Genomic DNA, 14,629 nt, shown 5'->3' with positions numbered 1-14,629 from the left:
ATACCATAAAAAAAGTAGAAAGCTTGAAACTGAAACCAATTAGGGAGCGAAACTTTGATGCCGCCGGTGACGGTGACGTCATTATGACGAAAATTGACATATAGGATTGTTTGTTGTTGTTGTTTTATTAGAAAAATATGGCGCTGTCCATTGGAGGACAACTTTGCCAGTGTCTAGTAGGTTTATTTGCCGTTGTACGGTAAAAAAATTCTAGAAAACGAAATATGAGACGTAATGGTGGATGACCTTTATTGATCGACATATAGAATGTTTTTATAAATAAGTACTAGCCGTCTCAAGTGTCAATTAAATATCCGTAAAGAGACCAATAAGTTGTTAGTGATTATCAAAGATATTATACCACAAGTCAACCGTATATAGTTGTACTCCTCGATCATGTAGCTACTGCCATTTGTTAAAAAAAGTCAACTATAAGTACTGCAAAAGCGACATCCGATTTCAAGGATGTTTGGTCAAACGTCAAACGTCAGTTTTAGTACGTGTGCTAATAGGCTAATAGTGATGTACATTTCACTGTCCAGTCACAGCTTACTTTGTCGACAAATTTACCCACGAATCGTTTGAGCAGAACCAGACGAACAGTAAAAAATGCATTTGGAATCATGTCTGCTGTATTTCGCATATTAAGAAAACCTATCTTCTCTCTATTGTATCTCCTACCTCTTTAGTGATTATCTATATATCTAGATTGAATCTATAGGTACAATTACTCTTTGGATTGAATCTAGATAAAAAAACACTGTATGAAGCTTGACGTCATACGGCTGTCACCGGCATTGACCTTTACACCTATGGACTGGAAATAACTACAAAATTTCCGTGCATACCTAAACACGGCGCATAAAATGGCGCTCAAGGGTTGTGATATCGATTTCAAAACCAAAATATTTGATATCGATATTCAAATTATTAGCCGCTAATACTTTGAGCAGCAATGGTATCAATATTTTGTGTTTCTTTTCTGGAAAAATCAGTTTCAAATTCACTTTGTTCATAATTACTTTGACTGCATATGCAGTCTATATATTACTACAAATGTATATTACTCCTTGTACTTATATAAGTAATAGATTTTTTATATAACATTCGTTTGGAAATCATAAGGGGTAGAGGTATTTATTTCGAAATCAGTAGTTACTGAAATACTGATGATAAGGAAAAAATTAAATATGTCCAACTATTTATTGGGAAAAAAATGAGATTTATTAGGTAATTATTTTGCAATGTCTATCAACAGGAGGTTAGAAAAATTACAGCAAATAAAACATTTATTAGTATGCCACAATATTCACAAGAAAAAAAATTTATGCAAGTGAAAAGCACCCGCCAAAAATGTATATACTTATGGTGTTAAAAAAATCCTGTAGGTACGATAATTTAAACCACATTACGGCTACTTACTTATAACTAATACGATACAAGTGGGAAAACATGTAACCGAACGTGCAAAAGAGAGCTAGGCTTGTTTCAGAGACTTGCACGGATTAAGTAGCGCGTGATTGATTACCTTGTGCTGACTAAATTAAGCAACAAAGAGGCCACACAGAATACCGCTCCACGCTTATTTCCTGCGCGGTATTCTGTGTTTCATGTTAGTTCGAATGCCTGTACCCTACCCTAAACCACAGAATATATAATCCTAGACGCTTGACGCCTTGATTCGCGCAGCCTTAGTTTGTCAGCAGGGCTACTACGAGATTCGAAAAACGAAGTTCGTATCGTACCGTCCCTCTCACTCTAAACGTCAGCGGGATGGTACGACATAAACTTCGATTTTTGAGTTTCGTAGTAGTCCTGCAGTCTTTTTTCATGAAACGAGTTCGGTCGCCATCGCCATTTATGAAAACTGCCGCGAGAGCGCGAGATGGCTTTGGCTAAATTTCCTATCTGTAGAATGGACAATTATGTCAACTCCATTCTGCAGGGCTACTACGAAACTCGAAGTTCGTATTGTACCGTCCCTCTCGCTCTCGTATTAAATAGTATAAGTGTCCGAGAGACAGCACGACACGAACTTTGAGTATCGAGTTTCGTAGCAGCCCTGCTGCTGTTCGATCAAATTATTAAAACGAAAATTTTACTTTGATTAACTGAGTGACCTAAACACAAAGTAGATAATTATAAACCTAAATTAAGCCTAAATGAGGATTTCATTACACCAAATTGTATTCTGATTATAAATTTCATGCTAAGCATTTTCCCAACACGTTTGAAATTAAATTAATTGAAATAAATAATTAAATAACTTCTTTATTTAAATTGAAAATAATTGAAACGAGTTTCACGAATCGATTAGACAAGCGATTTTGCACAGCACATCACTCTCAGTATCACCCGACTTAATTTAGAAGAAGCAAACAATTTATGTCACCTCGGATTTCTCTTTTTTTCACACCGTGTATCGGCATATACTTGTCTCCTCTGTTGGGTGCCTGACAGTCGAACATGATTTTTTATTTATTATGGTTAAGATCAGTTACCCAGTTTACTAAAAACTCGTCTTCTTCACGACACATTTTTTTATACAAAAATCGAGATTCTTAACGAAAGATCTCGTCGACAATGTCTTGAAAAGTAAACAAAACACGCGTTATCGGGACTTTCTTAAGGTGAGGCAATAGCCCGGGATTTCGTGCTGTGATGTATTTTAACCGCTACATTTGTCGGTGTTGAAAGTTTTTGTAACTGTGTGTTATTGTGTTACATACAACAGTTCCTTATGTTCTCACGTTAATTTTCCGCGTTGTAGATAATCGGGACGGGACGACCCGATAATGTCTGAGTACGACCTCCAGTTCCAAGCGGATTTGGAAAAGGCGCAAGCTCTCAGTATAGAAAGTCTAGCGCTTGAGCAGTTCCGAAGGAAAAAACAGCTGAGCAGCTCAGGTGATTACTGATTATCATAACTTAAACTGCCTAAGAACTACCTAAGGTGTTCATAGTACATGGTCTTTCGTGTTCCGCGTGATATGGCTAATTACTTGGCTGGCACACATCTGTCAGTTGTAATGGTTTGTGTTTACAACACTAATCAAGTAACAGATTTGAGGCCTTCAATAACAATGAACTTTGAACCAAGTTTAGAGATCTCCAAAGTGATTACTTTTCAGTAATAATCATTTTGTAGAATATTGTTTTGGAGGAGTTTTTTGCTAGAATTAATGATGGTGATAGCTTGATTATGACTCATACATTAAAAAAATATATACTGGATCAGCAATAATATTAAACAAGTCTAATGATTTTTTCATTTATTTGCATCAAAGTAGCGCAAATTAATTTGAGCTTTATAAAACTTTATAATTCAAGACACTTTCATATCTTCACCAGTAATTTAAGTTGAGTACTTTTTATTTAATTAACCCTTATAAATGAGAACTGAAAAAATCTGCATTCTAGTTTTGATATCTAGTCTTGTTTTGTCTTGTATGTGTAATTCTAATTTAAAAAAAGAATGGTTAAAGGTACCTAGCGTCCAGGATTAACCAAGTGTTTGTCTTAGGCCATCTAGACTAGAAGGTACAAGACAAATTGTTGTGTAAGCAATAACTATTGCATTATAAATTGTTACAACACTGCAAAATTAATTACAGTAATGTTTAATGTTTATCTCATTTAGCAACTCAATTAATTTATGGAATTTTAATGCCATCATATTTTTAAAAACAAGTAGGTATGTGTAAATACAAGTTGTCATTTTTAACATCATGTTTTTTTTTTTTACTCAAATTCAAAAGCATTAATATTTTATTTACTTTAATCTTCACTATGACAAAACCATCTGTGGTTTTAATTAAAACAGCTTTTTTTAAAAAGATTGATTACAGACAATGAATTCTGAGAAAGTATTTTTCCTTAATTTTTTCATGGAACCTATTATGTAATGGGCTACCATTTCCTTATCAACATCAAAGGAAGTGTAGGTCGTCACCCTATTACTACATGTATACATCGTTTTAGCTTATTATGTTCAAACAAGTTACATATTTCCCACGGATATGAACCTGTCATTAGCTCCCCCAAAAGTAGTCCACGGGTGGTGTGGTTCATGATTTGTATCAATTTATTCAATAACTTTAGTCTTTCTTTTGTTTTTCGTGATTGCTTGTGGTTAGCCATATTGTCAGTAAAAGTGAGCTTGTGACTGAAATGCTTCAATATTAGACATTGGTGTTACCAATCTTGAGGCCATTTATGGCTTACTTCTGGGTACAGGCAGCCTCTCACCATGATGATTTTAAGATATGGTTGGTATACAAGCTGATTTCTGATGAAAGATTTGATACAAAAAGATGATTTCTGATACATGAAGATTTCTGAAAAATCCAAATAGAGTTTGTACTGTAATTCATTAACCTTTTTTTAAAGAGTATAACTTCACAATGAAAGTAACTTCTTAGTTGTGATGTGCTCCTTTATAAATTAATTCTGTGTAATCTGTGTAATAATGTATGTAAAATTGTGTACATGATGCATGATTTTTGATTTTAGTTTTGATGGTGTGAACATAGAGTTTGGAGTTTTCGTAGCATGCTAAGATTTCAGTTGAAAGAAATATTTTAACTTATCATCATCATCACCATCATCAGCCGGAAGACGACCACTGCTGAATAAAGACCTTCCCCTTAGAACGCCACAATGAGCGACAACTCGCCACTTGCATTCACCAGTTGCCCGAAATTCTCACAAAGTCGTCAGTCCACCTAGTGGACCTAACATAGAAATACATATAACATGTATATATATATATATTTTAACATCATTTTCGTAAACATAAACAGTATTAATGCTTCATTTGGATTGGTTAGGCGCAATCAATATCTGATTGATACCAAATATTTATCTGCAGATAATGTTGCAAGCGTCAGTACCCGCCGGCGTGCGGAGAGCGACGGACCGCCGCCCGCGCTCCCTCCTCCCCCGCGGCGACCTTCGCGAGGCAGGACCAATACCACGGAAACTCCTCAGTGAGTATACTACCCTGTTACTTTCAAGCTTTTACTTAGTTGGGATGGTTAAAGTTTGTTATTAAGTGTTAAGGTTTGTTGATTAAGTATGCAGTGGCAGATAAAAAATGGTTGTAATGGTTGTTATCAATGTCATAGAAAATATTGCTTTGATCCTAGTATTATCATAATAATAATGTCAATTCTCCTTAATAGTTACTAATAGTAATAATATAGATCAGGTTATGTTGAGACTGCTTAATGCTTTTATATTGGACTAACATAGGTAATTAAAATGTCCATTATAGATTAATTACATTTGAATGTGAGCATAAAGCTAGCAACTAGATAATCTAGTAAATCATTAGTCTTGATTATGGAAATTTTGATGCTTTTGTTTATCATTCATGTTAAAGTTCAAAGTAGGATGAATATTGTGTGTGTGGCTTAAAGTATGTTAATAGTGATTAACTTTGGTAGTTAAAATATTGTATTTGTTAAATGTATTTTTAATCAACCTGTAGTTGCATCACATTTGTTTGTGTGATTGGTCCTCAAGTTCTACAAAGCGATAGTGAATAAAAAAGAATAATATATGTATACTATGAAATGAGATATGAAGTCCTATTATATTACATCCAAAGCATACATATTATATTGTTAGTACCTGGACGACCGTGCTTTGCTCTGATTTTTTTATTTTTTTAAGTCGTGTTTTTTTTGGGAAGAAATAAATAACTAAAAGAAAGTTAGTTGTTTATAACCTAGACTTGAACTCTATACCTCCACTTTGCAAGTCCAACACTAATCAACACTTCTGAAGTCTGCCATTTGTTTTTTTTATCACCTCTAAATTTACAAAAAAATGAAATTGCTACCAAATTGAAATAATTATAAAAGTCCTGTTTGATTTTCTTGTTTACTAAATAATTATGTTTGTCTTTTTTATTCACAGATCGACAGGAACCAGTCCAACCAGAAACGAGAGCAGTGACCTCATTTCGTTCAACAGTCCTACTAGTAAAACCGCTCCAAAGGACCCTCACGCGTCTCTCAAGGAATACATCGAGCAATTCAACAAGTACTTATCATTTCCAATGTCCTAAAACATGCTTCCACTACACACAAAGCTTGTACTTTGAAAGATAAGAATAATCTTGAATTTAAGTAACTAGTGTTTCATTGCCTGATAAAAATATTGCGTTCTGATAAAAACCCCATCACAACAAAAATATCTTTTTTCAGCTTAAATTTGCAGACTCAGGAACAAGCAACCACAAACCAACCAGCAGCGATGAATAACCACTACTACAACCCGCGGCCGGGTTATCCCTACAACCCGGCTTACAATTACAACTACCAGCAACCCCCTTTCCAACCCCCGCCGTATCCCCCTAATACCCCATACGGCATGCCTGCTCCCATGACGCCGCCAAATCCCATGTATCCTTACTACGCGCCCGTTCCCGGTCCTCCCGAGTCAGCTTACACTTCTCCCAACCCTATGTACACTCCGACGATACCTTATAACCAAACTAGGATGGCGTCACCATCCCCTTACATGGGCTATCCTCCTCCCCCCGTTACTCCTCTATACAACTATAATACAACTAATATGATATCGAGACCTACGAGACCGGTAGCTCCTAGTCTTTATCCGCAATTGAATCCAATGCACAACTATCCGCCGATGCATGCGCCGTCGCCGCAAGTTGTAAACAATAACCAGAGTGAAGCAGAAAACGATGCCAAGACGAGGAAAGTTTCGGAAGTTAGTACTGCGGTGAGTTGGTATCATATAAAAAATTAAAACCTAAAATACTTAACCTGCCCTTTCCCAGCACAAATTTGAGTCGAAAATAGATTTTCCGAAGCTCCCACGACCTTGAGCGCCTTTTGTTCCGCTATCTCCCACGGGCACAAATTGAGCCCGCCATTTGGTACACCGTAGTTTCCCAAACACAAATTGGCGACCGACTTCTTTACCCAACTTTAATGTACTATCGAGCCTTCTAACTCTTACAGCTAAGCCGCTAATTTTTAGACTAATTTTCCTTTTGATTCCACTACGGTAGGGTTGCCATAGGTCCCGGTACGCCGGGACGTGTCCCGGTTTGAAGCATGGTGTCCCGGCGTCCCGGCCGATAAGCAAATTGTCCTGGTTATCATAGTTATTTAGTAGGGGGCTGGACTCAGTAAATAATAATATACCTACAATTAAGCTATAACATAACCGATAACGTGCATTTTCCACTTTGTAGCGAAAAGCGCCTACGAACAGAGAACTCGACTAGCGGGTTGCTGGCATTGAATGGCTGTGTTCAAAGTTGTTTTGTATTTAGGCAAGGACTAAACCTTTAAAGTTACCTATTGCTGTAATAAAAGTACCTTTTTTTCTACCTTTACTACTTTGTCTTTAAATGTCTCGGTCTGCGTCCCACACTTATAGCAACCCTACACTACGGAATGTACTCCATCTATCTAATATCCAATGCCTGTCAACCAACAAGACCCGATTTTTTTATAGTCTCTGCATTTATATTAAAAAAGTGCGCAAATTACGATACCCAGGTACAGGTATAGTAATTAAAAGCAATTAGTAAAAAAAACATCGATGCGTGAGGTGTGCGTACTTACAAAAATAGTCGCCTTACCACTAACGATGATTGCAATTAATAGCAAAATGCAGTTTAAACCGGTCAACTCCAGTCTATTTACGTTTAACTGCCACACTCAGAGTAAAAAGACGGGCCTATTAGTTCCCACGCGGGTCCATACTACATAATTTAATGTACCAAAGTATTTTTTTTTTTAGTCCAATGAATCCAACGACACCATTGGCAGTCTGCCTAAATCAATGAACTTGATAGATTTCGGTGGAAGGAAGAAGAACAGCGGTCAAGGTAGCGTAAGAGTCAGTGTACTTGAAGCGTTTGATCCGCTACTAACTGAACAAAGTAGCCCTGGTGAGTGGTTTATGTCTCATTATTCATTTCATTGCGTAAACTTGAACCAAGATTTACCCCCTGTTTCACCATTCATTGATTAATTTTAACTGACGAATAAATTTGATGCCGTCTCTGTTTGTTTTTTTTGGAATAGACGGAGACGGCATCACATTTATCCGTCAGTTAAAATTAATCAATCGGTGGTGAAACAGCCCCTTAGACTTAACAGTGTCATCGTCTTCGGCGTATACCCCAATGTTCGGCACACTGTGTCTCTTAAACGGAGAGAACTTGAGCTGTAGTTTACACGCATACAGTCAGCAACAAAAATACGAGTACACTTACGTACATATACGTACGTACGTATACATATGTTTGAAGTGCCAAAAATATGTATACAGGACTTTATTGCCTGAACATTAAGGTCGTGTATTCATATTTTTTGCACTTTGGCTGTATTCATGTCTTTGTTGCTGTCTGTGCCTAGTGCGGATTGGGAAATTCACCCGCACCATTGAATTACTTCGTGTCCTCACGATGTTTTTCTTGATGGAAAATTTCATAAAAAAATTCCAGTGTTATTTCGATCAGTGTACTTCAAAACTTATTATTATTAAGTTAAATTTGAATAGTACCTATGATGTCCTTCTGTTTATCAACAATTATGGTTTCTGTGATGGGCTACGTAGCTGGCATAAGTATCATGAGGTCTGTAGGGTTACTACGAAGTTCGAAAATCGAAGTTCGTATCGTACCGTCCCTCTTACTCTCGTATGAAATAATATTAGCGTGAGCGGGACGGTACGATACGAACTTCGATTTTCGAATTTCATAGTAGCCCTACTGGACAACTTTGATATTTGGGTCACGTTTGGGAAAAAACGAACGAAAAAACTCACATTTGTGTTGTAATATTTAGTCATGATTTAAACGCCTTCTCTTATGTTATTCTTGCCTATTAGTACTTGTTACTCCAATTGAGATGCGTTCGATCGTTCTGCCATTTCTTTGTTCGTCACTTTATTAAAGTAGAAAGGCATTAAAACGCCGTCAACGCAATGTTTACCCTAAAGTTTCTTGTAGTTTCTTTGTCTTGGTTCAGGATTATTGCGGGAAAAGGTTGTTGCACACATTCTTCTTTAACATGGCGTGGCTAAAAAGTATTAACGACGTAATAGCTAAGTGATAACCGGCCCTGGCTTTGAAGTCGGAGATCCCGGGTTCGTATCCTGATGCCGTACTTTCCAACACATTCAGAATCACAATCACTTTCACTGCTTTCCGACAAACGGTTCAGGATAAGGGTAGAAAGGTAGAAAGAGACGGTGAATCCGATGGCAACAGCGGACGTTAGACAATACGGCCTCTGGTTCAGCACACACTTGTATGACGAATGCGAGTGATTGTACATGTACTGGCTGGATTAGTTTCACTGAACGCCCCTGTAAAGATTATTCAGCGCAATTTTTGACTCCAAATCCCTCGTGGAGAGTAAGACGTCATGATGTGTATTCGATTTAAATTCTCAACGATATTAAATTATAGCATCATACAATTTCTGAAAACAAAAAAGGATTATTTTGAATCGATCTACTAAGAAAATGATATAAGATGAATGTGTGCAATAAACTTTAATCCGTTCCAACGGTAAACTCCTCTGGCAAATCTTTGTATAGATACTTGTACAGTCACGACCTTCAATGTTGGACCCACCTCAGCCTAGAAGTTCTAGGTAAATGCTGAGTTACAGCGGTATGACAGACATATTTTTTGACGAATGAGTCTCGAATTGATGGTCGTGACCGTATTTTATAGAATACAACTCAAAGAAAAATTCGTCAAACTGGACTCTAAGTGAAGCTCAGTATTCCTTACTATGCTCTGTCTATAGGGCATAATAGGCAAAGCTCTGCGCAGGGGGCGACACTAGCGCAAAACCATGACAACGTCAGTTCTCTTTATATTTTGTGGCTATGACAGATCATGACCAAAGAGCAGTATTGAGGGGATCCCATGCCCCAATGACCTTCGAGCGATAGTAGCGTATTATATTAACAACAACGGCTTTAAGCAATATAGTATCCAAGATTTACTTCAAAGTTCATTGTCTTCGAGATGTTTGGCATCAAAGTTGAACAATTTTAGGCCAAAAAACTGGCTCTCTGGCCATGACTTTTGTGTTGATTAGTTTCAGATGAAAACTCTAGAGACGTTTTTAGAGACGTAAAAGACGAACCCAAATATGTAGATTTCTTATATGTTAGATCTTTCACGTATTAGAGATAAGAAATAAGTGTTTTTTTGACAACGTTTAAAAAAAACATACAAAATTAAGTAATATTTTTTTTTTCAAAATCCGGTAGACAAAAATGGATATAAAAGATTGAAGAACCGGTAGCCGTTTGACTTATAATTCTATCTGCAGTGCAAAAGTAGGAGATACGATTTAAAACTTGTCAAAAATCGATGAAAACCTCGGGTAGTCCCGATTAGTACATAGGTAGAAATCATGATATATTTATTTATTAGTAACAAAATAACATGATATTTTACATAGATAGTAACGATAGATCTAATTCTCTAAAATTTAATTGCAATAATACGATATTATGGCATTTAAGATACTCAAAAAACTGTTTACGGTTTTGTGCTAGTGCTGCACTCTGACGGGAGAAAATTTCTGTAATATTCCCTATTAGTGCTGGTTCACATGGTGCCAGTAAAATTGTGTCAGTATACACTGCGGGGCTGTGGGCTGTGGGGCTAACGAGTTGATTTTTTGTTCTAAGCTTCTAAGGAGCAAATACAAGGAACGTTTTTGGACGAATTTCGCAGAATAAAAATCAAGGTATAAGAATTCTTTAAGTGTCAACATGCTTGACGAATTTTTCGACATAATTTTTTTGTTTGAGTATTTTATAAAAATAATCGATCAAATTCGATTATTTTTCTTGTATCCTTACAGTTTTGTATATGTCAACAAGGATTTGCCATATCACGACGTGTTGCTTCTGGTAAAGTACGGGCATGATCCAGTTGTTTTTTTTTTCAAAATTTCATACGTTATAATCGTGTTGTGTGTTTGACAGTTGTGTCTAATCTGATCATTGATGACAATCATGAAATCATGACACTTACATTTCATTTATTTTATACATCCACTAAATTGCATATTTTTAGTTTAGTATGTGTTTATAAAGGACCACTGAGTTTTTTCATGCACTTAAATATAACTATTGTGTTACAGTGTTTTAGTTAAGGTGAGTCGGGGCAAGCGCGCCGCAGGGGGTAAGCGCGCCTACCATTAAAATATCGAAAAGTGTTGATATTGCAGTACTAACGACATCTTACAGGTCTTAGGTCAGGTGCGTTGTTGTTAGATGTCGTTATTAGTGCTTATGATACTTTTCGATATTTTAATGGTAGGCGCGCTTACCCCCTGCGGCGCGCTTGCCCCGACTCACCTTATCTTTATTATTATTTACATCTCTTTGCAATCGACCAATTTCGATGCCAAAGAGATGCATTTTTTTTCGTCTTATTCTAATGAAATAGGCGAATTAGATGATATCTTCGTTGTTTGTAGTTGATTTTACAAAAAAATGCTCGATTAGTTTGTTACTAATAAATACAACAAAAATAAACGTTACTGTAATGAGGGCTAAACGACAGGCAAAATATCGCTAGATGGCGTTAGTATTGTCTTTTTGCCCTCATTGCATTAAATATGATTTTATTTTAACACTACTTAGCAAATATTAGTACAGATGTCAACAGGTTGCCTTTGCTTTTAGATGTTAGACTTTTTATTACAAAGGATGCCTAAACATTTAAAAGTAGGTACACACGGTTCTGTGACAATACTTGTTACAGAATTTCCCTCAAAATTCGTAAAGGAATTCACTGTAACTCAAGTATATTACTATGATAATATATCTTAACAGAGTACGCAGTTGCCAGCGAAGGTTCAGGAAGCGTGTATGAAGAGTACGACCCACTCGACTTTTTATACGGAGAGACAGAGATGCGAGAGACGCCCGTATACGCGACGATTAATAAGAAGGATAGCTCTATATTGCCTTCGCCACCGCCCAAGACCATATCTGTGCCGTCTGTGGCTAGAAGGTCTACCACGGTAAGTGAATAATTAAATCCTTAGCCGAAGAAGATTACCCCTCTTATAAATCCCATTTAGAAAAGATGCACTGCTCTTTTTCACCTAGTACTTTTTTATTTCTAGAATACAGACTGAATCACTCTTAATCTAAATCTCAATTATATGCTGAGCCGGGACCTTTTTATAGCGGCAACATTTCTTATTGTTATTTTTACTAAATGTGTCATTGCTGTTATAAATAAATTATTTTCTTTCTTTCTAATTACATTTAAGGCTTCATTACGTCCTAGTAGTACCTAACCGCAAATAATGAAATTATTTTAAAATATATTTTTACTAGCCTTTGCCCGCGGCTTCGTCCGCGTGGAATTCGGTTATCGCGCGGTGACCCCTCGGGAACTGTACATTTTTCCGGTATAAAAAGTAGCCTATGTCTCCTCTCTGGCCCATAATCTCTGTGGCAATGCCAATGTCGATCCGTCGATCCGTCGACCAATTTCGACGTTAAAGACAGACAAACATACAAACACGCACACACTTTCGCATTTATAATATTAGTATGGATTGTCATATTTTCAGAACAAATTGTATGACTGCATAATAAAATGCAGAACAAGGAATTGCGACAACGAGCACAAAGCGTTCTTGAAAATGGTTCTCGATGTACGAAGTAAGTACTGACGTTAGTAGTATATTACAAACAATGTAGCTGCACAGGAAGCATTTTCTTTAAAGGCACAAAAATATTTTAGTCCATCATGAGTCAGTGAGTTTGTGCGAGTAAAGTCTTCTGTAGTCATGTCCAAAACGCGCCGTTGCTCAAGTTTCCGCCATTTTGTTTAGCGGCGACAGATGCTTGTTAACTTGTTGGTTGTCATTCGCACTTGAGCGAGAAATAATGAGTTCCCCCGTCCTTGCATATTCTACTTTACGAGTAATGTAACAATTACAAAATTCCAAATAATAAGCTAATTCCGAAGAATGGAATTATTCGATATCATATTGGAAGTTTACGCTACGCGTCCTATTATTCGAAATACTTCTCACTAATTAGACAACGCTTTCTGATTCCAGAAAAGTTCGTCCACACTGACGCGTCAACTAACCCAGGGCATGTGATAGCGGCGCGTTCCGGCGGCAAGTACCCGCCAAACACTAGCATTAAGATTCTAGTCCAACACGCTCACTCCGATGAGCCTATCACCTTCACATCCGACGGTAAGTCTAAGTTCTTGGAGGTGCGGTTAATGTGCGTCACGGAATATACTGCCCCAAAATGTAAGAGCTGGTAATGCATGTCCCGTTAACTCGTGTACTGTATGTACACAAATTACATAAGAGCATTTGTTATCTGAATATTTTGGGGAAATATGTAATTACTTGGATGTACACATACTGCATCCCATAGAAGCTCTTAGCATAGTTCATTTAGTGCCAGCTATGAGTCTTGAATGCTTCTTTCGTCTCGAAATTGTTCCTGGTCACAAACATCTTAATCGCGTTAACTTTAATGTCTTAATTATGAACTTTAAAATTTGAACAAAAAGAAAGCGCCTCTAGCGGCGCATACCGCAAACGAGCTGCTCTTATAGTATTTGGCATTAACTCAAACTGGTTCTCTCAAACAAGCCTGCCTGCTGGTTGCCTTTAAAAATGCGACAGATCTTTTGACAATCACAAGAACGTATAAATCATTCTTGCTCATTGTTTCTTTACATCGTGATGTTGATGTTGATTTATGTTTCTTTTCCAGTGGAGTCAACCGTAGAACATGTGATATTGACAGTAATTTGTTCTCTGGACGAAGATATAAGGGAGGATATGTCCGGATATATGTTAAGGGTAAGTTTCGTTACTTGAAATGTTATGTATATTTGTGTGCTGACCGCATTAAATGCAGTAATAAAGTAGTGTAAGTAAAGTATTGTTGGTTTAAACCCTTTATGACTTAAAATATTATTTTTATGTTTAGGTATGGGGTGCCAAAGAATATCTAACACCAGGTAGTTCTCTGAGCGAGTACGACTACATTCGCGAATGCGTGCGGTTGGAAAAGGACGTAAGATTGTGCTTGCACGAGGGTATAGACCGCAGCCTGGCAAGGACAGAGCGGGACGACGCGAGAGACTCGCATCTCACTCTAGACGATTTGATTCCTATACAGGGAGCCACGCCTTTGCTGTCGTTTGACAACTTGTCAATTTTGCTTGGTAAGTACTTTGTTAAACATGGCCATCCCATAGAACCCAATGGGTAGCGACTTGGGCCCATTGTTGGTACATTCGGCATATTTATTTATTTAATGAAATTGCACAGTACATAACATACATGTTACAGTAGTACAACCCAGTAAGAGAATGGTTTATTGTCAGAAACGCTGGAAGGCGAGTTGTCCCGTGCGGTTGGTGTGGTGGGCGCGGAAGGCAGTTGCTCGCCCAAAGCCGTATTCCAGGCGGTCAAAGCGATTTGTGCGCTCGCTGGAGGCGTGGAAACGTTACATGTCACGCACACTTTGAATGCTTTCGCTCAGGCTTGCTCTGGACAGGTGAGAGGATACCATATTTATTTGTTCCAGGCGACTAAAGCCCAGGTTAAAC

The 14,629-nt window shown here is 37.4% G+C and overlaps 1 protein-coding gene across 4 annotated transcripts in view; it reads left to right on the top strand.

The window, feature by feature from the left end:
* Window positions 1-2,452: 2,452 nt before the first annotated feature.
* Pi3K68D (phosphatidylinositol-4-phosphate 3-kinase catalytic subunit Pi3K68D) overlaps window positions 2,453-14,629 on the top strand; it is a 44,696-nt gene continuing 32,519 nt past the window's right edge. For 2 of the 4 annotated variants that reach the window (XM_074106621.1, XM_074106598.1), the window contains exons 1-12: window positions 2,453-2,630; window positions 2,771-2,907; window positions 4,871-4,988; window positions 5,923-6,048; window positions 6,213-6,750; window positions 7,783-7,933; window positions 11,860-12,050; window positions 12,612-12,702; window positions 13,107-13,250; window positions 13,786-13,874; window positions 14,005-14,242; window positions 14,405-14,577. In XM_074106621.1, coding sequence (XP_073962722.1) covers window positions 2,796-2,907; window positions 4,871-4,988; window positions 5,923-6,048; window positions 6,213-6,750; window positions 7,783-7,933; window positions 11,860-12,050; window positions 12,612-12,702; window positions 13,107-13,250; window positions 13,786-13,874; window positions 14,005-14,242; window positions 14,405-14,577 — 1,971 coding nt within the window. In that variant the 5' untranslated portion in view covers window positions 2,453-2,630; window positions 2,771-2,795. Of the gene's footprint in view, window positions 2,631-2,770; window positions 2,908-4,177; window positions 4,269-4,870; window positions 4,989-5,922; window positions 6,049-6,212; window positions 6,751-7,782; window positions 7,934-11,859; window positions 12,051-12,611; window positions 12,703-13,106; window positions 13,251-13,785; window positions 13,875-14,004; window positions 14,243-14,404; window positions 14,578-14,629 lie in introns of those variants that run through there. The other 2 variants (XM_074106606.1, XM_074106615.1) reach the window with 2 other exon arrangements.

This window comes from Choristoneura fumiferana, chromosome 2 (genome assembly GCF_025370935.1).
Source record: "Choristoneura fumiferana chromosome 2, NRCan_CFum_1, whole genome shotgun sequence".
Taxonomy (NCBI): Eukaryota; Metazoa; Arthropoda; class Insecta; order Lepidoptera; family Tortricidae; genus Choristoneura; species Choristoneura fumiferana.
This window is presented reverse-complemented; position numbering and strand designations above follow the sequence as displayed.